Source organism: Pollicipes pollicipes, unplaced genomic scaffold (genome assembly GCF_011947565.3).
Source record: "Pollicipes pollicipes isolate AB1234 unplaced genomic scaffold, Ppol_2.1 Scaffold_7231;HRSCAF=8579_pilon_pilon_pilon, whole genome shotgun sequence".
Classification (NCBI taxonomy): domain Eukaryota; kingdom Metazoa; phylum Arthropoda; class Thecostraca; order Pollicipedomorpha; family Pollicipedidae; genus Pollicipes; species Pollicipes pollicipes.
The window spans coordinates 20,106,650-20,128,894 of NW_023597034.1; the positions used below are offsets into that span (position 1 = coordinate 20,106,650).

Consider the following 22,245-nt stretch of genomic DNA (forward strand, 5'->3'; position numbering starts at 1 on the left):
ATTGATATGAAGCAAGACGTCTCGGAGGCCAAATTTCAAGGTTTTCACAGGAATGCCACTCTCCATGTTGGAGTGGTTGCTTAGCTCAGATGATAAAATCCGCCACAGCTGTCCCAGAGGCAGCAGCGGCAAACGGCACCTGATGATCAATTACCATAAATCAGTTAATTGCGGCAGCCAAGTAATAATTTTCATTACAACTCTCAAAGTGTGCCAGCGTGTGCCTCCACAAGCGTTGAGGGAGGCCCCGATGGGACGCGCGAAGACCTGCCCGCGACGTGACAGGTGACGCGGAAGGACCTGCCCGCGACGTGACGAGTGACGCGGAAGGACCTGCCCGCGACGCGATAAGTGACGCGGAAGGACCTGCCCGCGACGTGACGAGTGACGCGGAAGGACCTGCCCGCGACGCGATAAGTGACGCGGAAGGACCTGCCCGCGACGTGACGAGTGACGCGGGAAGACCTGCCCGCGACGCGATAAGTGACGCGGAAGGACCTGCCCGCGACGTGACGAGTGACGCGGAAGGACCTGCTCGCGACGTGACAGGTGACGCGGAAAGACCTGCCCGCGACGCGACAAGTGACGCGGGAAGACCTGCCCGCGACGCGATAAGTGACGCGGAAGGACCTGCCCGCGACGTGACGAGTGACGCGGAAGGACCTGCCCGCGACGTGACGAGTGACGCGGAAGGACCTGCCCGCGACGTGACAAGTGACGCGAGCGGGGCTGGCCCGCGCGGGGTCGTCACTGTGTCTTAATTCGGTCGCCGTCGGACCCTTCGTTAGTGCATGTGAGCCCATTCTCGCTGAGTAAGAGAAATACTGGTGGCTGGCTGACAGGTATAGGGCATCGCTCGTGCAAACACTACGTCAGATGAATCACAATATAAAACGGCAACAAGTTGGCTCGGTCAGCAAACTCACCTTATTGAGGTTTTCACCAACTGCGTATACTCTTAAGTCATACACGTTTGTTCGCTCATATGCCCCGTTTACATGCAGCATGGTTAAATGACCGATATGGTCCTGGGGATGCCTCAGTCGTCTTTATCAGCCCCGAGCTAGGTTCGCTGCGCTGATCACTTCCGAATGCGAGCCGTCCAGTGTGACCTGTACTGGCCCTCGACCTGGCTGTGGCTCCTGCTCCGTTTCTTCTCCGGTCGCTTGTTGCGGTCTTGCTCGCGCTGGTCTGCGACCTGCCGGCGTTCCTCCCGGGACCCGCCCGCCTTGCTGCTTTTGTGGCGCTGGGCCCGACTGGACGCCGACATCGGCCCGTCTGGCGCCATGCGCCGGGGCGACACCACCTCCACAAAACCGTCGCCCGTCTGCGCGCGATGCGTTCGGCTCGCTGCGCGGCGCGCTGATGGCGCGCCGGATGCGCTCCGCCGCTGCTTCGACTGCGGCGCGTCCCCTGCCGCGCGCTCCCGCTGCGAGCCGGCCGAGGTGGCCGCCGGCCGGCCGCGACGCGGGCTGTCCTCGCCGGTGTTCTTGAGGATGCCGGCCGGCGACGGCGACTTGTGCCGCCTCGCCGCGCCGGAGCCGCGCCGGCCCGGCTCCGGGCTGGCGCTGCGCGCCGTGACGTAGCTGGCGCTGCGGGGCGGCCGCCGCCGGCGGCGCAGCTCCGCCCGACCGCCGACGCGCGCCGCCGGCCGACGCCGACTGGCCGCTTCGCGGCGTGGACTGCTGACGGCTCGCGCCGCGCTGAGCCGAGGACGACTGACGGCTTTGACTGCGCTGGCCGGAGGAGGACTGTTGACCAGCGCTTCGTGCAGTTGCAGTGGACTGACGACTCGGGCTGCGTGCTGCGGACTCCTGACGAATGGAACTACGGACCGTCGGTATCTTGTAGTTTGAGCTGTGCGCTGCCGACGGCTGACGATCAGGTCTGCGTGCTGTTGGTGCCTTGCGACCAGGCTTATGCGCCGCCGGTGCTCGTGTCGTCCTCCGTTTGCGTTGCGGGGACGGGCTGCGGGAGGTGCTGGAGGAGGACGGCCGTCGCGACCGGGCCGAGGGCTGACTCCTGAGAGAGCTGCGGCTGCCGGGACGGCCCTGCACCGGAGATGTCAGTCTGGTCCGCTGCCGGGCCCGCTCCACGATAAACGTGTCGTCCTCGTCACTACCGAAAACAAAGGAAGCAGCCCGCTGTCAGTGAGCTTCAGCGTAACACCCATTTAAAGCATTCAGTGCGTCGGTCAGTAGTGATCGCCAAGCTGATCCTGGGGGGGGGGGGGGGGGGGGGGGGGGGAAAGGGAGACCGATGGGTCGTGGATGAAGCAATCGAACCTAACAACCGCCAGGAAGGGCCACGCAAAGCCCCAACGGAGGCGATGGTCCCTGCCCCGCGCCCTCAGTGGAAGTTCTCCTGGATCTCACTCGGCGGTGTCATACAGAGAAAAACATTACCTAGCATCCCTTTTGAGAGAAAATGTGACGTAGGTGAGTACTCAGCACATCAAACGGACTCGACAGCTGGGGATCGTGACGACCTTCAGGGCGTGTTCGGGTCTGGCGGGCTCCCGACGCCCGGGTGGCACGCACCAGACGTAGACGGCCGGGCGCCTGAAGCGGTTTCTGACGGCGCGCAGGCGCCGATCCAGTGCGCTGCCCACCGAGGTCTGCTCGCCGCCTTCCGTGTGCAACACCTCCTTCAGCGATCGGTTCATTGGCTAACGACCGGAGAAGGACAATATTGGCAACGCACAACGGAAAGGCGTGGAATGGTGATGGTGGTGCGCTATCAAAAGCGATCACATGTTACATTTATAACTTCGAGATCGGAAATGGATTGGTGCCACTGCTGATCAAAACATATTTCGGTGTTTCATAGTATCAAAACGAAATGCTACGTAGTCATTTTTAGATGGAAAAACCAAGGCATCTGAAAGCGATAATTCGGTGAAAGAATGCTCTTTCCAGACAGTCCACAGTGATTATGACGTGGTCGCGACAAGCCATTTCCGGGAAAACGCTTGCGTGAAAGCTTGTTTTCACTATTGCGGCACAACTACTGAACCTTTTTGCATGCGGAGCCGATATCCAGCCTCCCCTCTCCCCCTCTTCCAGCCCCGCTGACACCATCTTAGAAACTTCTCCATTCAAGGCGAGGGAGTTATGCAAACTTGTTGACTCAATTTTGCACACCATGTTTAGCTTTGGGTGCCAAAAATGACCGTCCGGGACAGGTCCAGTTTTGATTCGTCAGAGTCAGGTGTTCTCCGATCGTGCTGCTCTCTAATCAGTGTTTTGCAGGATTGCTTTTCCTAGCCAAAAGTCGATGTCGGAAGTACGTCTTCATGTTATCAAATGAGAAATAGGTCCCCATAGTGACCATGGGTATGTGACCAGCACCGAGACCGGCGTGTATGCATAGCATGGTACAATCATAACTTAATGCTGGTCTCGGTGCATACATCCAATCCGCATTTCTACGTGTCCTCCTTTTTGTAACCGCGTACAGACCACAAGCAGCTACACGGATAATAGTGAGACTCCCACAAATTACCGAGTCCACGTTCGGGACGTCCCACGATCCAAATTCACAGCTGTCCACCATGGAGAGCGGCTCCAGTACGTGCAAAGACGGGGGTAGCAGTTGGTGGACAGAGATACAAATATCGCAAATCATTTTTAGTGATGCGGAGCCTTTCACGGTCTACAAATTCTTAGTGATACATATTTCTGAAATGGAAGGAATAATCAGTGTTTGAACTGTGCGGTCGGAAGAAAACCGTGCGTAATCAAAAGAACTTATGATCACTTATAAGGTCTTTGATTCCGTGGTCATAGCCCTGTGATCACGAGTGATCATAGGGCTTATGATCACCCGCGGTCATGAGCCAACTTGAAACGTCGAGTGCTGTCGATGTCCCCTATGTTTGCACTATGACTTCGTTTAGCCAGTACCGCCTGGTATACTGAAGGTCGACAACTCCGCCTGGTATACTGAAGGTCGACAACTCAACAATAATGTTTTAGATAAGATTTACAATGATTTAAACCATGCTTTAGGGCACGCAAGCGCGCCCACTGCCGGATGAAAAGCCAAGAGCTTTGAACGCGTGACGCGGTCAATCTTTGTGACGACCCACGGCAGAAATTCGGCCGTGACCGTGCGAAACTAGTTTTGGTCATCGTCAGTGCGTGCTACTACTGACGCGTATGCTGACCTTCTCCGCAACCGGCCACCGCGCATTCCCGTATAACCCCGTCCGCCGGCGCTCCAGCTGCTTTAGGTCATATGGCGATATGTGTGTGTGTGTGTGTGTGTGTGTGTGTGTGTGTGTGTGTGTGTGTGTGTGTGTGTGTGTGTGTGTGTGTGTGTGTGTGTGTGTGTGTGTGTGACGTAGACCGGCTCCAATACCAATGAGATCAGCTAAGCATGAAATTACATGTTCGAAGCGAACCGGTAGCGAAATGCGTGACAGCACCAAAAAATCGCTGACATCTCCCAAGCTCATCATGCTGTTGCCACCGTGCTTTTCGTCACAATACTGTCTCAACCATCTGCGGATGCGTCACCTTCTTGGCCCTGAACTTGTCGATGACCATCTGGGCCTGCACGCGGACCCAGTGGTCGCTGACGGCGATGCGCGTCGGGTCCTCCATGGTGGCCGGGTCCTCGGCCTCGATGATGCGGCGCGCCTTCTCATGACTGCATAGTCTCGTCACGCGACGCTGCCAGACCCTGGCAAGGCGGCCAGATGGGGCACGGGTCAGGTTACCCCAGCCAGCAGAGCGCACTGAACGGCGCGACGCCGAGAGGCAAGGACCCAGCACAGCTTCTTTTCAGCCGACGCATCAACGGACAACTGGGATCTGGAAGTCGTCAAGAAAGCTGCTGAGAAGTTAAGGATTTTGACTGTAAAACTAGATTCAGATGGACAACTGTACAAGCCACCCATTCCGGGCTTTAGTCAGTAACATTAACAAGTTCCTGTTGAAAAGTTTCGCGACATTGGAATTGACCGTAATCATTTCGGAGAAGTTAAAACAAGCACGCCAACAACTAGCGCAGCGCCATAAGCATTGCACTTTGTTCTACGCGTCAGTTCAGATGGAGTGCGCGGTCGCATTTGAACAGAGATAGGAAAGCATGCGGTGAATGTCATCCTTGAAAAACTTGCAGTGCATTGATGCGTCGTGAAAACGGCTAAGGTGTGAGTGGAGATAGCTCTGCACGTAGGGCTATCAACCCAAGCACCGCACCGCTCGGACGCAACACGAACATCGGTCAGATCAAAATCCACGAGGGCCCGCCTCGTCAAATTTAGGGTATGGATCACCAACAAACAACGATGACAGTGATGCACACAAACGGTATGCACGCGAAACGCCAGACGGCCAGGGTCCGCAGCGATGGGCACCAGTTTGGATAGGCTGCCCTGTCACCCTGCTGTCTTGCAACAGCAAGAAGAAGGCCAGCACCTAATCCAGGCGCGTGTAATAGACCTCTTAAAGAGCACATACAACACGCGCACAACCTCAATGGCGTTATAACCCACTGGCTATTTGTGTTTCGAAAAAAAATAACTTGACCTGGATCCTATAACAAATAGTGTGTGCGTGTGCACGGAAAAGGTGTCGGCATTGATCGCAAAGCTATGTACCGCTCCTTTACCTGTACGTTTTGTAAACGGTTTGACAAAAGATGAGCAAGAAAGCACGGTATAACTTTATGGTGTCATCGTTGGCCTCACTTTCTGATAAGGTCCTCCTGAACGAGGCATTTGTACTCAGACGCCCTGTCGATTACGCGCTCCTCCCGCCTTATCTCTCGGTCGTTGACACGCTTGAAGATCTTGGCGACCGAGTTGCCGATTTCCTGCTTGGTCGAGCCCACGTCAGGCCCGTCGTCCGACTGGCTCTTCCGCGCAGCCGCCGGACGCCCCCGCTTGAACTCCTGCATCTGACGCTCCCTCTCTATGGTGACCTGATATTGAGGGATATCGTCACAGGCCCACAGGTGCGCTAATGAGTGTGTTTTACCGTGACGTCTACGTCACAGTCATTGCCTAAGAAACAAAGCCCTGTTCAGTTCACAGGGTATCTTAGCAAAACTGCGTGTCTGTGTACAGACAAAATATATGAACGGGCAAGTCCTGAGCTGGTAAGTCCCCAGGGAATACGACCCATAACTTCCGATGCCATTCACAGCAGTTTCAAGCAGTTTTGCTACGCTCGCCTCGGACACGACAATGCGTTCCCAACCACGTCTTCCAGGCTGACCTCGATATTGATAGTTTGTATGAGGACACAGCGTAACAGCTCGTTGAGGCAAGCGTCCATCAGGTCCAGTGAGCGCTCCACCGCCACCTCCTCCCGCGAGCCCTCGTCCAGCTCACTGCACGAGAAGGCCTCAGACAGCTCGCTCAGCACCGAGGACATGTGCTCGCTTGTCGACGCCACCGCCTCCATGGCCTCCGGAGACAGCTGAAACAGCATGCTCGGACGGCCAGTGAGAAGACCACTCCTGAAGACCGCCTCGTGAGGTCACCAGGCGGGAAAATGTGGTGTAGTACAAACTGAACATTACGGGGAGGAAGCGAAACGGCACATCTAGGAAAAACTGGCTAGCGCTATTCAGATTGAACAGAAACGAGGATTTCGTGGGGACGTCAAGTCATTATGTTAGAAGTCAATTTGATACTAATGATAGCTTATGCTAGAAGTCGGGTTGATTCGAGTCAATTCAACGTGAAGTCACGTGGTGATTGCAAGCACCCGTAAAATTCAACATCCAGACGCAGTTTCTTTCGGAGTGATTACTCCTTCAGAAGTTAATCAGGAAGCTCCACATCCTCACGCTCCTACTCAACCATCACGCAACACTCAAGCCTGACCATGATCTCTGCAAAATGGCGTGACCCCGTTCCGATGACCACTGCGCACCTTGTTTTTGGCGATACCCTTGAAGAACATCTGTTTCCACTGTTGCGCCTCTGTCACCTCCTCACGAACGGTCTTGCGGTGCACCTCCCGTACCAGCTGCTCTCGCACCAGGTCCATCTGCCCCTCGGTGGCCTGCGTAGCAGCGATGGTTGCCTCGTTCTCCTCCTCCTCGGCCAGGCGCGCCACCTGCTTCAGCTGTCGCTGCACCTCCAGCCAGCCGGACGATACGGCTGCGCCCCGCGACTGGATCTCGGACATGCGGCGCGAGCGCTCCCTGACGGAGGCGAACAGTGACAGCGCGAGCGCTCCCTGGCGGAGGTGGACAGCGACGGTGACGCAGCGAGGGAAGGCGGACAGTGACGGCGCCGCAGCGCTAGAGAGGCAGGCAGTGACGATGACGCAGCGCTGGAGAGGCGGACAGTGACGGCGCCGCAGCGCTAGAGAGACAGACAGTGACGGCGCCGCAGCGCTAGAGGCAGACAGTGACGGCGCCGCAACGCTAGAGAGGCAGACAGTGACGGCGCCGCAACGCTAGAGAGGCGGACAGTGACGGCGCCGCAGCGCTAGAGAGACAGACAGTGACGGCGCCGCAGCACTAGAGAGACAGACAGTGACGGCGCCGCAGCGCTAGAGGCAGACAGTGACGGCGCCGCAGCGCTGGAGAGGCAGACAGTGACGGCGCCGCAGCGCTAGAGAGGCAGACAGTGACGGCGCCGCAGCGCTAGAGAGACAGACAGTGACGGCGCCGCAGCGCTAGAGAGGCAGACAGTGACGGCGCCGCAGCACTAGAGAGACAGACAGTGACGGCGCCGCAGCGCTAGAGAGGCAGACAGTGACGGCGCCGCAGCACTAGAGAGACAGACAGTGACGGCGTCGCAGCGCTGGAGAGGCGGACAGTGACGGCGCCGCAGCACTGGACCGGCCTTGAGGTGTCGGGCATCCCGATGCAAAGTTTGCGGGCCAAAGATGTGTGAGTTGAGTAAGGAGACTGCTCCAGACCAAACGCAAGCCTTGTCGTGCAGGAGATGCATAGGCATTGTCAGCATAGCACCAGGCTGACCTTCAGTTTTGATGACAGGCAGTTTCCATCGAATTTTAAGGGAGTGTTCCACATTTGTGTGGGTTGTCGAACTGAAAGAGCCATCTTGAAGATCACTCAGTGGAGTTCACAGCCCTGCCTTGCTTAAGACCTAAACCCTTCCAGCTTCTGGGCTTAACACCCGCGAAGATTTGCAGACTTTTTCGTGCAGACTGTTATGAGCAGATTATTTCGTGCAGGTCATTTTGTGCGAACTATTTCAAGATCACCTAGGCATTCATGATGTCATAAAAACTTCATTCAAAGTCTGCCATTCCATTAGTCTGCGGTGGTCAAGGCCAAGAAAATATAATTGTCCAATGGTTCATGTCGGGGCGTTTATAACAGTTGTTAATTGATTATCAATCAATGCTGTGCAAGGCACAATGGCGCAATCAACTAATGATGTATTGAGGAATATTTTTACCAAGTAGACAGATTGTGTTTAGAGCAGCCTTTCCACTTAAAAGTATGCCAATAGTTATGAGTGAGCTTATTTCATAAGATCTGATGGTTGCTTCGATATCTTTAAATGTGGAACATTCTCTTAAACGGTTTATAGCCGACTGTATGACAAAGTAACAAAAACCAAAGTAACTGTATGACCAAGTATGCTATAATGCAAAGCACTGAGGCAGACCGCGTGCCGGCCAGTTTGGACGGAGCGCGTGTGAACCCCCCGGCAGCAGCGCCAGTACGCCGGTGACCTACCCGTCCACGGCTCTGGCGATGGCGGTGCGGGTGAGGGCGCGCGTCGACCTCTCCAGGCGCAGCGGCGCCTCAACCAGGTAACTAGTGCCCCGGTACAACAGGTCCTTGGCGTCCGACTGAGCCGTCTTACGGTCTGGGAGCTGGCCACCGGTCAGAAGTACACAGGTATTGCAGCGCAGTATGCTGTGTACTGTTTCGCACATATGTCAAGGGAACGAGTTAACTGCGCCGGGAGAGTTACATCACACCTTGCGCTGTATGTGAGGCCCAGAGGTTAACAAAACTTAACTTATTTGGTAACGTTCCGATCCCAGCCATTACTGATTGATTCTTCCAGGACGCCCTCGTCATGTGGAGATGTGGATAGTTTGACAGGAATTATAGGACATATGATGATAATCCGAATACTTTAAAGTGATACGGTTCGTGCCACTGTGCGAACTGATCAAACCTCCTTTCGCCAGTACGATAAGACCATTCCGATTTTCGCGAATATTCTACTGTCGCCTGAGCTGTCTGAGCGTCCTGCTGTCTGCCGAATCAGGGATACTGCGCGTACATCGAAGGCAGGCGTGGCCATGGCTGGGGCAGCTCGTTGACGAGTACGAATGACGCGTGCTGGCATAATGCTGACGCCTCGCGGTGGCTAATCGATGCCCACGGTCAAATTTTTCGCTTGCTAATTTTGTTGTTTGTTGTATTTGTGCACAAATACGACTGAGGCTTGGCCGGAGAGAGCAATTCACATGGATGTGAAAATAAATAAATAGATGATGGCGATGATGATCATGATGATGTGGACAACTGTTAGATTGCTAGTGACTATTCACTTTAAGGAATAATGGCATAGACGGCATATTGAAGTTCGCTATTCTTGGAGAGCATCAAATTATCTTGCATATTTAAATCCTATGTAGTCCTCTGTGAACCCATGTAGGCACACACCTGTATTACCCATGGACCTATTTATTGTCTATTTATTACTTACGACCTACGTATAAACCTTTATCATCTTTATTACCTTTTCCAGGATTGTTATCAACACTGCTTTTAGGGTAAATGACATGTAAACTACAAACAAGAAAGGTGATCTTATTTGAAATTGAGCATGACCTAAATGAGAAAACGAGAAGTGGAAATCGATCACAATTTGTTCTCAACACCAGCAAAGTTTTACAGCTCTCTTCCGCGCTATGTTGCTATTGTATCGAAGTTAGAAGGTCGATATTTGAAAGTAAAGAGACTAGAAGATCGTGATTGCAGCTTGCAGGTGCTTAGGATATATGCATATGAGTTTATCATTCATCACAAGCATGCGAAACATTTCATATAGTTCTTGCTTCGTCGTTTCAGAGAAGAATCTGCCGCATTGCATGCCATGTTACAACAAACATACTAAATCAAAACCACTTTTCAAAATTATAGTGATTGTCAGGCCGCGCCTGCTGTGTGTACTGTGTACAGAACCACGTTAAGAAAGTAGTTCATGGCGGCCAAGACGACTTACCCGCATGTGGCCTTCCATACGCGGAATACCAGTGGCGGTTTTACGGATATTAAAGTTCAGCTTCAGCGCGTCCCGGAGGTTTTTGGCCTCGGTGCCGTACTTCTTATCCATGAACTCCTCCACCTCGCTGTCCGTGTCCTCATCGGACGTGTGTTGGAACAGCCGGCTGAAGCTCTCCGACACATGCACCTGCCGCGTCGCAAGATTCGGATGAAAAGGCCAAGTATAGACCCCCGCATCACAGGAGGCCAAAGCTCCAGCTGGACTCTTTTCCGTCCGTGATTGGCGCGACTGCGGCTAGCTGCAGCCGCCGCGCAGCCCAAGATCGCGAGCGGCGTGGACGAATGGGGGGGGGGGGGGGGGGGGCGCATAAGTAATTGCAATATTCGATTACTCTAGCAAGCGTCTGGATTTAGTGCATTTATGCGAACACCGAAATCAGTGTCTTGACAGACGAAAGCATAAGGACACTTACTGAAATGGCCTCACATACACCTCAATGGCATTCCACACCAATTCTGGGCCCATTCAACAGATCGTCTTAAACCCCTCTCGCGGCTTTTCACGAGTACATACAAACAGGGTGTCCATTGTTTTTGGCGGTACATTCTAAGCCTTGTGATGTATAATAATGAAACTTGACTTCTAAGCTGTAATTTTCTGCTAACCATCATCTTAGCTTCGCCAGTTGAAGTTAAATGATAAATGACATCTCCACGGACTGCGATTTAAGGGAGAGTGGGATGAATTGCGTTATTCCCACGTAGTTTCAGGACCATTTACTCCAAATCTGCAAGACAGATGCCGGCTTTGAGTCACTTGACTGACGTGCGGTAGCGCCCGCTACCTGTCAGCGCCTGCATATGTATTCGCCACGCTCACCTCGAAACGCGTGCACACGTTTCGAGGTGAGCGTGGTAAATATTTTTTTTTGCACATCACTCAGAACTCTAGCGACCGATGGAAATATGTGTTTAAAGTCTAACGACGCATCAGAATGATCAGAATACCATATCAACTTGTGGGAAGTACTTGTGTGACATATGCCAAAAAAGTGTCTGCTTGCGAAGGATTTCGGGATGTCACAAACATTCTTTCAAGGTGTCAGGTGGTACATGTTGTATCAGCTGTGCATGGGGCATGTTGAATCAGTGTACAATATACCGACATTGATGTTGCAGACGGGTTTGCTGTCAATGATTGAGTGACATGATTGCCCTGACTGATTTCATCCAGACAATAAGTTTCGTAGTCGCGGAGCTCACCAGGGGCACGGAGTCGTTGGACGTGTAGTAGTTTCCGTCGAGGAAGCCGCTGACGGTGCTCCTGACGCCCAGCGGCGCGCTGTCCGCCGAGCCAGCGCCACTCTGTGGGAGGGCAGCAGTCGCAGCGCCACTGGCCGGACTGGCCGCTCTGCAGAGCGCTCCGACGTCCCAGAGCCAGCACAACGCCGCCGACTAGGCTTCTATGACACGAATGGAATACACGTGACCATCTGCTGCAGGGGAACGCTCCCGACGTTATGGAAGATGAAGACCACCCAAATACTGCATGGATCTTACTGCACTACACGGGGTAAGGGCTTTGTGCAAAATAAAACACAGCACAAGAGAATAAGCTTAGCCTCAGGAGAGATGAAGTGTAGCACACATCTAGAGTGCGAATGGAGCATGTAACTTCGCACATATAGGCCATACATTTAATAATTTGAACGAGCAGATTAATTGGAGGGGGGAGGTCTTTGTAGTCGGAGTCTGCTAAGAATGCCTCGATACATTTACCCCGACTCTGCCACACCGACAAGGCAGCGAGCACGTTCCAGTACAAAGGTAGCTTTGGCTGATGTAATTAGCGTTCCGCGTGATGTCACGACACGGCCGCCATGCCCCATTCTGATTCGCTCATGACTAGCAGCCAGTTGACCCTTGACGAGTCCAATAGTCCAGTGTAGTTTGTTGCTACGCGAACTCACATAATCTGGTGCCCAGGTGTCCGGTGTCCGGTGTCCGGTCAGGTGTCCGGTGATCTACTCAATGAGGGTGGTCATGGTCAGTTGTCCTGTGCTCTACTGACTGAGGGTGGTCAGGTGTCCTGTGCTCTACTGACTGAGGGTGGTCAGGTGTCCGGTGCTTTACTGAATGAGGGTGGTCAGGTGTGCTGTGCTCTACTGACTGAGGGTGGTCAGGTGTCCGGTGCTCTACTCAATGAGGGTGGTCATGATCAGTTGTCCTGTGCTCTACTGATTGAGGGTGGTCAGGTGTGCTGTGCTCTACTGACTGAGGGTGGTCAGGTGTCCGGTGCTTTACTCACTGAGAGTGGTCAAGTGTGCTGTGCTCAACTGACTGGGGATGGCCAGGTCTCCGGTGCTCTACTGACTGCAACGGCGACGACTCAGTCGATGAACGGGGAACTTTATCACTCGTGAGTCACATTGCAGCCGGCCGTTGGCCATACGGTGCGGCCATATGTTGTACAAGAACATCTAGCTGCCCATGTCGGCGATAAGTTACACTGGGTGCCGATCTAGCCATTCGTGAGTGATGACTAACAGCAGGTACCAGCCTCCTGATGTCTCTTCCGTGTGCCGAGGCCTTCCGCCGAACTGACATCGTCCGATCATTGCTCGTTCTTCTACTGCCCTTTTTGGATCCAGTACCATCCACACTAGAAAATAATAGAGGAAAATAACGTCAGTACCCGTGCTTGAGAGAAGAGTGAGGTGAGATATGGCGGCGGAGGCATAGTTCTCTTCCCGGATATCCTATGACCATCCCATGAATATCATCGCCTCCCATTTTTCTTCGTTGTGCTCTGTAGGGCACAACGCTGTATCCAATAAAAGAAAAGTTTTATCAGTCCGCTGGCATTGTACGAAAAAGGAAAAATGGCGCGGTCGTGTCAGCACAAGAGCTTCCATCCGGCCCCGGCCAATATCACTGGAGTACGAAACATTCCTTGATGGGCGATGTGTTGCTCTGTACGTCGCTAATCACAGAATCTTGCGCATTAGTTAACGAGCCAAAGACCATACAAATACATTTTTGTACACAAACTGTAGCGGAATAATTCCACCACTAATCTGCCTAAGGCGTCTGATGAAACGAACCTTATCTTATCGTGAGAAACTGGCGAAACAAGCTAATCTCTTATCATGCGTCGTCTCATTAATGGGTTTAAGATTGTTTTTATCCCAGCCTGATCATCGGTCCTTTTTGAGATTTGCTGAACGGGACGCCCGGCAACTGAAACGCTCCTCACCGCTGTCCACCCACCGTCACAATGCCGTTTTCCGCACTGCAAAACGAAAGGAGCCACACTTCATCAATCACTGCGTCATTCATGGCTCGCAGTTAATAGTGCGCGGTTCACACTTTGTCCCTAATGCTGTCCCCAATGTTCCTCACAATGCGTCGAGCACGACGCCCGGTAGCCGGGCAGCGGCGCAGAGCGGCCAGACAGGCTCCATGCCCCTGCTCTGGCACACCGGCTGTCAAGACCCGTGCCGCTGTCCTGGCACACCGGCTGTCAAGACGACCCGTGCCGCTGTCCTGGCACACCGGCTGTCAAGACGACCCGTGCCGCTGTCCTGGCACATTGGCTGTCAAGACGACCCGTGCCGCTGTCCTGGCACACCGGCTGTCAAGACGACCCGTGCCGCTGTCCTGGCACATTGGCTGTCAAGACAACCCGTGCCGCTGTCCTGGCACACCGTCTGTCAAGACGACCCGTGCCGCTGTCCTGGCACACCGGCTGTCAAGACGACCCGTGCCGCTGTCCTGGCACACCGGCTGTCAAGACGACCCGTGCCGCTGTCCTGGCACACCGGCTGTCAAGACGACCCGTGCCGCTGTCCTGGCACACCGGCTGTCAAGACGACCCGTGCCGCTGTCCTGGCATTTTGACTGTCTGGACAACCCATACCGCTGTCCTGGCACACCGGCTGTCAAGACAACCCGTGCCGCTGTCCTGGCACATTGGCTGTCTGGACAACCCACGCTCAGACCACGGCCAACCCACAAGCGCAATCTCTCCAGAGACGCCCCAGACCAGGTGTGCGATATGTCGTAATGACCCGAACACTGGCGTGGACCAGGGGTTCAGCCAGAGCCTTGGCAGGGGGGGGGGGGGCACAGGTTTGAGAAAGGACCCCTAATGGTGACCCCCAAAAAAGAAAAATCTCCGGATACAGCCAGCCTTGTAGGGCAGCTCTGAACATGCATGCTCGCAAACCTTAGCGACAGAAACCTTGACTCCAGGCGTTGCAGTCTTTGTAGGTGTTCGGCGTTAGTCCCGCGGCGAACTTCAGTGTCGGTAAGCAGGAAAGCAAACTTGGTGGTGAAACTGGGAGAGTGGAGGAAAAATCCCCATTTGTTGCGTTTTTGTAGCAATTAGTTCGTCCAAACGACATGCTCAGAATAAAAAGACACGCGCCGGTCTAATGTTTGAACAGTTCATAAATATTTTGAGTCTCTCAGAACAATTTTCACAACGGACGATCTCGCGCACACGGCGCCTGCCGTCTGGTGTTATTTAAAGTGACCAGCGTCGTCCGGCTTTACGGAAACTGCAGCCGCGGCCATCGCTTTACGGAAGCTGCAGCCGCGGCCATCGCTTTTCTCGCTCCTGAGACTGGGAGCGCACAGGCTCAAAACTTTTTGATGTAATTTGTTGTGCTAGTTGATCCCACAAAAGAATGAACGTTCCCAAGTAAACAAGGGTTGACTTCGGACAAGAATGCTTGCTCCAATGCCTTCAAATGTGGAGCATCCCCTTAACAATGGCTTGCCTCTGAATGACGCAAAACGTGCCTTACTCTTTTAATTTTGTTGTTTAGTTACAAGCGCAGCAGTCTTTTCACGTAAAGCGCGAGCCCCCGTCGGGATTAAGGTGGCAGACGTCGGTGACCATTTGGAACGACCCACAACTTCGCTGGTTTTCGCTTACGAGTTGCAGAGCATTAAGCACGTTGCCTGCTGCCCACATCGGGCTGAACAATAGCCTCGGCACCAACACGCCATGGTTTGTTCACGTTATTTGTAAAATTATGGCCCCCTGATTGGAAATAAGTTGTCACAAATCAGAATCATGAAGGAAATAGCCCCATTCAGTCCGCGAAGTGGCGCCCGGCTCAAAAGGCCAGCGATTGTTTTGATTGATTTAACCCCTGGCGACCCATCGGCGCCGCCCCGTCTCTGCGTTTAGCATAGCAGAAAAGTGTTTTTGTGTAGCCGGCCTGTAGTTGCAGAACAGTTTTAGATTCGGTCCTGAAACGTGGACGCTGCTCTTGATGGTAGTTCTCACAAATGCTTGCACAAATGAAAGACCCCAGTGCGATAATTCGTGGACCCAGAGAATGATCAAGGGGAGAAGTGCTACCGCCGCCGGGACTCTCCGTGCGGCCTCCTCACTATCACAGAGCTCATTTTCAGCTGTCGGCCGGCGGGCCGGGCACCCGTACGGATACCGAGGATACTGTGGCTGGTACTCAGCGCGTGAAGGAGATTGAAGGGGGTGGATTTCGGATCCCTTCTCAATCGCGCGCCACCCAATCCTTGTCCTCATTATACTTCGTCAATCTCAGGACTAACGGGCCGACAACCCCGGCCACGTACCCACCGTGCGGACCGCCGGCGTTGGGTCCCGGTTGGCCGCAAACAATCGCTTGTTCAGATAAGCAAGCAAGGCCCTGAGCCTATGCGTCATGATAACTTTGAGCTCATGGGTTGTCGCATCGAGCCATATGAATCGCTGTAATCCTCCTCCCCACATGCAGTCCTTATCGTAGTACCTTGAATCGGGTGGTGGGATGCGGGACCTCGAATGATGCATTACTTTGATTATTTAATGGTAGTGTCTGCTCAGATTCAAACCATTTTCTGTGCCCAACGTCTTAGTTCTTAAATGTATTTTTTGCCTAACTTTGTTCACGCGTGACCACAAGCACATCTGGAAGCGTCGAGCTTTGTCAATTTAATCAACACTTGTTTTATAACGTCGTTTAACGAGCATATTCTGCTATAATGAGGTTAGATTATTGCCAGAATAACAACTTCCAGCTTACAAGCCTTTGTTGAGTCTGACGCTTCTCCCAGGGGTGGAGGAGCCCTGTCTGAAGTCTACAATGAAAGTCCCCAGCGAGCAGGCCGCGGCTGAATCGGCTGCTAGCCAGCCGGCAGAGCAGAACACTGCAAACCGGCTGCCTTGATATTTTATAGTTCTAGGCCCTCGAAAACCTCGCCACTCGCCCCCAAAATATCATCCCACTGGAAGCTATTTCTCGATAGATCGATTTCCCGGCGATCCTCCCTCAATAGATTCCTTAAAACAGCCTTTTCAAAGAAGTCTTCGTTGACAGGATGTGTTCATTTGATGTCTCCTGCATGGATTGCGATTACACGGACTAACGGCGCGCACGGAGCAGTGGGAACAAAATAGTGCGTAACTCAGGGGTGGCGGAAGCACAGTCTCCCTGCCGACGCTCGGGGCGCGCCTCGACAGCCTAGTGTGTAACTCGGGTTGGCGGAAGCACAGTCTCCCTGCCGACGCTCGGGGCGCGTCTCGACAGCCGCAGCGTCCTGATGCTGCTGCTCCCGATTCTCGCATACATTTTCGAGGAAATTCGGCACACACATAATTGACTTAAACAGACCCAAGAGGATTCAGGCGAGCCTATCACGTGCTTAATTGGGTACTGATCTGGCAATAAATTAACTTCTACATTTCTCAGGCACTTGGGGACTAGTGTGTTCCGCTCGTTAAGATGCACTGCGTGTCGGGTTTTGGGCGTTTTCTTCTTTTTTGGGGGTGGGTTGCGGGGCTGACCGTGGGGTGAGCATGCCATCCCGTAGATCTCGTTCCCCAGGTTGCATTCTCACACCCTGGATCACATATTTTACCCACAACTTATAAGTTGTCCCAAGGGTAAATCCCATTTCTCGCTCTAAGCTTATTCAATGAAGCCCCGTTAACCAACTCACCGCGATAAGTGCCAGAACACCGTGTACGCACCGCAAAGTGCATTAACATAGAACAGTGCTATAAGCCTTATTCCTCGTTGAAGAATGACTGGATGAAAATAGGTATATTATGATATCTAGGGTGCAAGCCTCCATCAAAAATCGATGATCGACCATCGATGTTTCACTACAGGCTTATACCACAAGTGTCATAGCAATATGCTTATATTTTTTGCTCTGTAATCATAGGGGTAGGAGCGTCTCAAAAAGTGGGGGGCCAAGTTCAGGGCGTACCTCAGGAACTTCTTTTCTGGAAAAAAGCCCGACGACCGGGGGCGGGGGAGGAGTAGAGATGGAGGTTACTGCTCTTTATTATAATGACTGCTATTCTGGATATGCACCTAGAGCTGTTTCTCATTGGTGCACACTCTTGCCTATCCGACTTATCTATGTCATTCGAGAAATAAGGCTTTCCAGCTTCCCAAGGTAATTCGTCCGTTTCAACGTTGCCTGTCCTGGGGAACCGAAATTCCACGAGCGGGTAGGCATTTTGGATCGTTGAGGAGGCGTCTGTCTCCACAGGGTGGATGCCAAAATATGGCCTGAGCCTAGCCTGGTGAGAATTTTGAAAGTAAATCGATGGCTCACCGAACAACAGGTTTTACATGAGCTTTCATTTCACTGACTGCTATTCAAGAGATAAGACTTGTCGCGGTATTTTAGGCGAAAACAAATTCGGAAGCATGAAACTGCCAAACACGATGTGACAAAAGCCATAGAGCTGGAGATTCTCCTTCGAAAACCAAGCCACAGAATGAAGACCATTCTGTCATATATTCTTTGTCTGAGCTCTGCTCCCGTCCACCGTCGGTGGTCACTGTCCTGGCCCGGCTGCCTCCGAATGACTGACCGCGAACTGATGTCATGGCTGCTTTGTTGCAATTTCTGGATCAGCATTGCTACTAATTGGGGTGCAAAGCATGCGTTGGACACCTGCGGCAGTACCTTTTTCCGAATTGTCTTCCCTAACACCACATCGCCCCAGTAAAATGCCGCCGGGAAGCTGTCTACTTTAGGTAAGAATTGGCCCAGCGAACATTCATTTGCCCATCATTCAACGTAGATGACTTGATCCGTTTTTGTGTGTAGGCAGGGGGTAGACGGAGCCTTGCTAAGAGGAACACAGGGTTGACAAAAGGTCCCTTTATGTTGAAAAAGCCCCCCACAAAAGATATCTCCGGATATAGTTTGCTTGTTAACAAAGGATACAGTTTTCTTCGTTTCGTTGTTATTTTTACGTTTCAACCAGAACGGAAGCCAGCAGTTACCGTGAAATCAATTCTGTTTACATTTTTAACACTCGCCCGGGTGGCCGGCTAGATACCCTTCTCTCGGTCGGGGGTCAATTTGACTTCCCTGAGATCGCGAGACCTAAGAAAGCTAGATACACCAAATTCACATGGCGTGTTGACCTGTACGTGAACTCACTTAGGTTAAAGTTTGAGGTTCCTAGGTCACGACTTTTGGGTCAAATAAAGTCAAACAAGGTCTAATTCCAGGTTGGTCGCCAAATTGCACCCAGAACCTGGATAACTGTGTGTAAGCAAAACATCACATCTTCATTTAAGATCAGCGACCTGTTTGACCTTTTGAAGGTCATGGTGACCAAATCCATACAAGACCGCCCTGAGTTTTGCATTTAAATAAGCGACAAAGATTACGCCAGTCAGTGTATTTCTAAAAACAAAATGTTGACCTAGGTCAATGACCTATTCTGACCTCTAAGAGGTTCATGGAAGATGTATAATGCGGTTGCTGCTATCAATAAATTTGAAATGAGCACCAGAAGCCATCTCATGCAGCAAGCGCTAGAGTAACAAAACAAGCTGGTTTTGACCCTGGTCTGACCTCTATACCTGGCCTCAAGTCAACGTAATTTGCTCATGCAATATTTGTGTTGCCTAAGAAAGCATCTTAGAGATGCATGGCTTCGTCTAACACTCCATTGTTGCATCATATTGAACGATTCCCTAGAAGTTGACTTCGCTGAAACCATGCCCTGACTTTGACCTGCCATAGGCTAGCGACCTTACAAAGTACATCTAAATTGTGTTATGCTAAGCGATCCGCTATTCAATTTTCTACGGCTATGCAAAACATGGCGCGACTGTACCGCGCCGTTCGAAAACCATTCTGGAAAACCCTTCGGGGCGAGTCAATTTGACCCCCAACCCGAGCGTATGTTAAGGTCAATAAACTGCAGAACTCAGGCGTTTAACGACCGCATAGAATTAATTACCGGTGTCCTTAACTTGCCATGACTTAGTGGACTCCTTCTTAACAGATATAACTCAGAAGCTTTTTCATTATATTTTATCTGCGTTCTACAAACATTAAGGAGATCGCGAAGGTAGATTGTAGATCCATATGTTTGATCAAAATTGAGGGTGAACATTTTGATTGCAGATGCGCTCTTAAAGCACCGCGAAGTGGTGCTAAAATCTGGTGGTGGAACTGGAAGAGTAAAGGTAGATTTTCTATTTTTCGTGTTTCCGTAACTATTAATCTGTCCAGAAGACAGATTAACGTGTCTCCCGCCGTCTGGTGACACTTGCAATGGCCGACGCCGTTCGGTTTTACGGAAGCTGCAACCCAGACCATCGCTGTCCTTGCTCTCGAGACTGCAGGAGGGCATGTTCAAACTTCTGAATGTAATTTTTCACTCATCCATCATGAAAAATGAGCCTCCTCGGGAAAACATGGGATGCCCTTGTTGGTTTAAAAAAAAAAAATTCATTTTGACCCACTCTTTTCAACAATAATGAGAACCCCACTCTACTCAATAATAATGAGACCCCTTATTTCCTTCCGGGCAAGGGGCCCCTTGAGTAGAACACTAGAGGCACATTACCGGTTCCGGTCAGGGGCTGAAGGGCCACTCCGTCCCATCGCGAAGTGTCTTCTGCCTGTCATTCTGGCCAAACGGGGTGGGGTCTCCTGGTCGATCCGGAGGACATGAGAAGGATATATCATATCATATTGTTGCCCTTCCTGAAACGGGAGGTCTTCTGACCCTCGCAGTTGGCTCCGGATCAGCATAGGAACCCTCATTGACGCAACAACATGCCTGATCGCTGAAGGTCGTCCAATAATTGTCACATAGACTACAGGCTCATGTTTTTCTGTGTTCTTCAGAGACATTTGGGACGCCCTGGACGTAGATAGATGAGATGGGCCCCAAGTTTGTATTTACATGGCCAATTCATCTTCGTCTTAAAATGTTCAACATTCAGTTAGAATTGATTGCTGATAAAATCTATGCAACATGGTTTTGAACACGCGCGCTCGCAAGTCAACGGCCTCGACGCCCGGCGTTGCAGTCTTCATAGTCTGCGCGGCTTCGGCCTGTGGCTGTGACACTGAACGATGACCAATAAGCAAACGAAAAAGATGACGCACCTAGAGGAAGATGGCTGGTGAACTAGACAAATTGGCACGTATGTTTAATGTGGTGCAAAATTAAGCTAAACGCAACCTTAATATAAATGGTGTGTGTGGAGGAGGGGGGCAGTTAACACTGCTGTCCCACCCGCACCTTGAAAAGTGGGGGACCATGGCCCCCTGGCCCCCTGTTCCTACGTCCATGCTGTTCAAGAGATCTCAACGAGATCGGTTCCAGACAAATTGTACTGTAAAAAAAAGCCAGACGTTTGATAACGAAGCGGGCTATGTGTGCCCTCATATGCTCCCGGATATCTGCACACCAGGCGAATCTCGTTCCCGATAGAATGACAGTCGGGTCGGGATCAGCGGGTCGCTGTTGACTCACTCGTTCCGAAACTCCGTGGCCCTGCCGGAGCCGCGACGTTTGGCGGCTGGCGAGCGCTCACCATCCGGCTGGGAGGTGATGCCATCTGTCGGCTGATGTCGTAAATGCATCAAAGAATGTTGCGATGCGAGCCAAAATTGCATGAACCGGGACCAAGCAAGAGTTGATTGTGTTGACCACTGAAAAATGCCCTACCCTTCCCCCCAAAAAAGGTCCCGGGATCTCATTAACATGGAACCCTTTACGATTCAACTTTGGGGTCTAGGCACATGTCTGAGTGAGCGGAAGTAGGGATCAACTCGGCCAGGGCTCACGATATTAGTACATTCGCTAGGCGTCTGTTGTGCCTCGCAAACACCACGCAATAATGAGCACAGTGACCACTAAGTTCACACATTAAGCCCTTGCATACAAAGTTGTTAGTGACGATCTGGTAACACGCCGGTCATGAGCAATCCGAGAGATCTGGCACGCACTCAGCCATACCTGAAAACGTTAAAGCTAGCCTGGTGACGCTCTCAGTCACCGAAGTACGCTGCGCTGCATGCACCAAGTCTTACCGTGAAGAACTCATCGTATCCACCGGCTACCACGGAGCTGCGGCGGCTCCGTCCTGCACTCAGCTCCATCGTGGGTCGGTTCTCAGACAGCAGAACCAGAGTTTAGCTACAGGTTTACCACCTTGCGTCGCGTTCAAGCGGCACGCCGACACAGTCCAAGGCAACGAGACTAGAGTGGTGTCGAATCGCGCATAACGACCGCGACTGCTCGTGGTGAACTGCTCATGCCCCTTAAGTCAATCCGAACGTTTCACTGAATTGAAATGTGGGCTAAACGAAACGCGATGTTTGTATTTTCTCTTAAGGCGCCATATTGGTGCGCATAAGAACTCGTGGTATTCTGATTTTGCCGAAACGCTTAACACATCCGTACATTTCAATTCATGTCTCGTGCCGCACCCAACTAAAGATTTCCTGGTCAAGGTGACGGCCCAAATCTTGTACCAGATGATAGCCTTAATTGTGGCAGCCATAGACTGGGGAAAATGTTCTCAAAACGACAGCTGGAAATGGGTTCTCGATTCACTTTGTGCAGACAGTGACGCAACACCAGATTATAAGCAATCGCGCTGAAACGAAATTAGTAAGGTGATGAGCATGCTTGCTGGATGCGCGGTTATAAAAATCGCACATTGAAGATACCATTCAGAGCGTCATAAAAACTTCAAAATGCTTACACCAAAAATGTATCGTGGCATCGCCTTCGAGGGGCCG

At 52.1% G+C, this 22,245-nt stretch overlaps 1 protein-coding gene across 1 annotated transcript; it reads right to left on the reverse strand.

Annotated features, from left to right (window-relative positions):
- Window positions 1–1,081: 1,081 nt before the first annotated feature.
- Window positions 1,082–21,685, reverse strand: LOC119109824 (uncharacterized). The gene is made up of 13 exons (XM_037233577.1): window positions 21,532–21,685; window positions 20,972–21,063; window positions 12,736–12,850; window positions 11,452–11,553; window positions 10,187–10,375; window positions 8,680–8,819; window positions 6,891–7,164; window positions 6,228–6,431; window positions 5,699–5,931; window positions 4,521–4,686; window positions 2,541–2,668; window positions 1,653–2,118; window positions 1,082–1,516 (listed from the first exon to the last, which is right to left on the reverse strand). Exons 1-13 carry the CDS (start codon window positions 21,598–21,600, stop codon window positions 1,082–1,084), a joined length of 2,613 nt encoding a protein of 870 aa, XP_037089472.1. The 5' UTR covers window positions 21,601–21,685.
- Window positions 21,686–22,245: the final 560 nt, after the last annotated feature.

What these genes read in the sequence shown, in the direction of transcription:
- LOC119109824 (XM_037233577.1), bottom strand. Translation starts at nt 21,600, where the DNA reads ATGGAGCTGAGTGCAGGACGGAGCCGCCGCAGCTCCGTGGTAGCCGGT. An exon ending in CCAACGACTCCGTGCCCCTG is followed by an intron (nt 10,376 to 11,451) that starts GTGAGCTCCGCG and finishes GCGACGCGGCAG; the next exon opens with GTGCATGTGTCGGAGAGCTT. An exon ending in CGCCCGGCCGTCTACGTCTG is followed by an intron (nt 2,119 to 2,540) that starts GTGCGTGCCACC and finishes TGTTTTCGGTAG; the next exon opens with TGACGAGGACGACACGTTTA.